The following is a 1,556-nucleotide window of genomic DNA, read 5'->3' as shown; positions in this document are numbered from 1 at the left end:
ATGCAGTCGCGTTCTCTCGCTCTCGCTGGTCTCGTGGCTTGCGCCCAGGCCCTGGACACGGTCCAATACGGCGCCTTGTGAGTTCTACAGAATCTCTGTCTCACCTCTGACCTCTGAACAAGGCATTGACTGTGAGAGCGCAGCCTGGCCACGGCCACCTACTCCGTCGCCAACCAGCTAGGCTTCTTCACCGAGAACGGCCTCAACGTCATCTACAACCAGGTGCCCAACAGCACAGCGGCCTTTGCCTCCATCCTCAACGGCCAATACGACATCCTGACGGCGACGGTCGACAATGCGCTCAACTACCGCTTCAACCAGAACCAGAACGTGACCGTCATCGGCCAGCTGGATCAGGGCCCGGATCTGGTGCTCGCGTCCATCCCGTCCATCACCAGCATCGACCAGCTCAAGGGCAAGCCAATCATTGTCGACTCGCCCCTCAGCGGCTACGCATATCTGCTGCAGGATGTTCTGGCCACTCACGGCTTGACGCTGGCCAACAACGACTACTACTTTATGGTGAGTTGAGTTGAGCAACAAGGAAGAAAAGAAGAGCAATTAGACAACGAAACTAACATGCTGCAATGTAAGACCGTCGGCGGAACTCCCCAGCGATTCTCTGCCCTCGTCAACGAGGCTCTTCCCAACGGCACCGCAGTCTATGCCACCATCCTCACCTACCCCTTCGCCGTCGAGGGCGATGCTCTTGCTCCCGGCCAGGCCCCCAACATCCTCGCCCGCATCTCCGACGTCGTCGCCCCCGTCACCTCGAGCGCCTTCACCATCCGCCAGTCCTCCCTGAGCAACAAGGCTGAAAACGCCCTGCTCACTCGCTTCATGGCCTCCATGTACGCCGCCAACAAGTTCCTGCTCAACCCCAAGAACAAGCCGTGCTCCATCCAGGCCCTCGTCAAGCAGTTGGGCGTCTCTCAGGCTGTTGCCACGCAGGAGTACGCTTCTGCCACCAACCTGCTGTCCGGAGAGGTCTCGCCGCCGCTCAACGACTTCACCGTCAACCCCACGGGCATCATGAACGACGTCGACATCAGGAAGCAGTTTGGCGGCTTCAGCGTTCCCGCGACCTTTAATTTTGCTAAAGCTCTTGTTCCGGGCGTTGGCAAGCTCATTGACTATTCTGTCAGGAACGCCGCCGTTGCCCAATACAAGAAGCACCCCTTGACTGGCAATTGCACACAATCCTGCAAGCCACACCCATAAGGGGCTGTAGAGGCTCTGGGTTCCGGCTTGTTATTTCTTTAATATTCCTATATAGACATATAGATATTTACGATACGTTTCGTACGCCGCAACTTTAATCTAATTGTTTCCAACGTTTAAAATGAGGAGCCAGGATTTCCTTGGCTTGTTCGATATGTGATTTCAGAACAATACTCGCTTTGTAAGCTTAGCTTCGTCATATAACGGGAATCTGTACGCTCAGCATGTTCGTGTAGGTGAATTCTTACAATTGAATGCTTGTGAATGATGCGTAGATTATAAGGCATACGAGTCGTTGTAACCCAGCTAGAGACAATTCGAAATGGGGCTCCAGA

At 54.6% G+C, this 1,556-nt stretch overlaps 1 protein-coding gene across 1 annotated transcript; it reads left to right on the top strand.

The window, feature by feature from the left end:
* T069G_04611 (NMT1/THI5 like domain-containing protein) lies at positions 1 to 1,221 on the top strand (the record flags this gene model as incomplete). Its single annotated transcript, XM_056171821.1, has 3 exons — positions 1 to 77; positions 144 to 522; positions 595 to 1,221. The coding sequence occupies 3 exons, from the start codon at positions 1 to 3 to the stop codon at positions 1,219 to 1,221; spliced, it is 1,083 nt and encodes a 360-aa protein (XP_056028679.1).
* Between the last annotated feature and the right edge of the window lie 335 nt (positions 1,222 to 1,556).

Source organism: Trichoderma breve, chromosome 3 (assembly GCF_028502605.1).
Source record: "Trichoderma breve strain T069 chromosome 3, whole genome shotgun sequence".
NCBI classification, from domain to species: domain Eukaryota; kingdom Fungi; phylum Ascomycota; class Sordariomycetes; order Hypocreales; family Hypocreaceae; genus Trichoderma; species Trichoderma breve.
The sequence above is the reverse complement of the archived record's forward strand: the minus strand, read 5'-3'. Positions and strand labels throughout refer to the sequence as shown.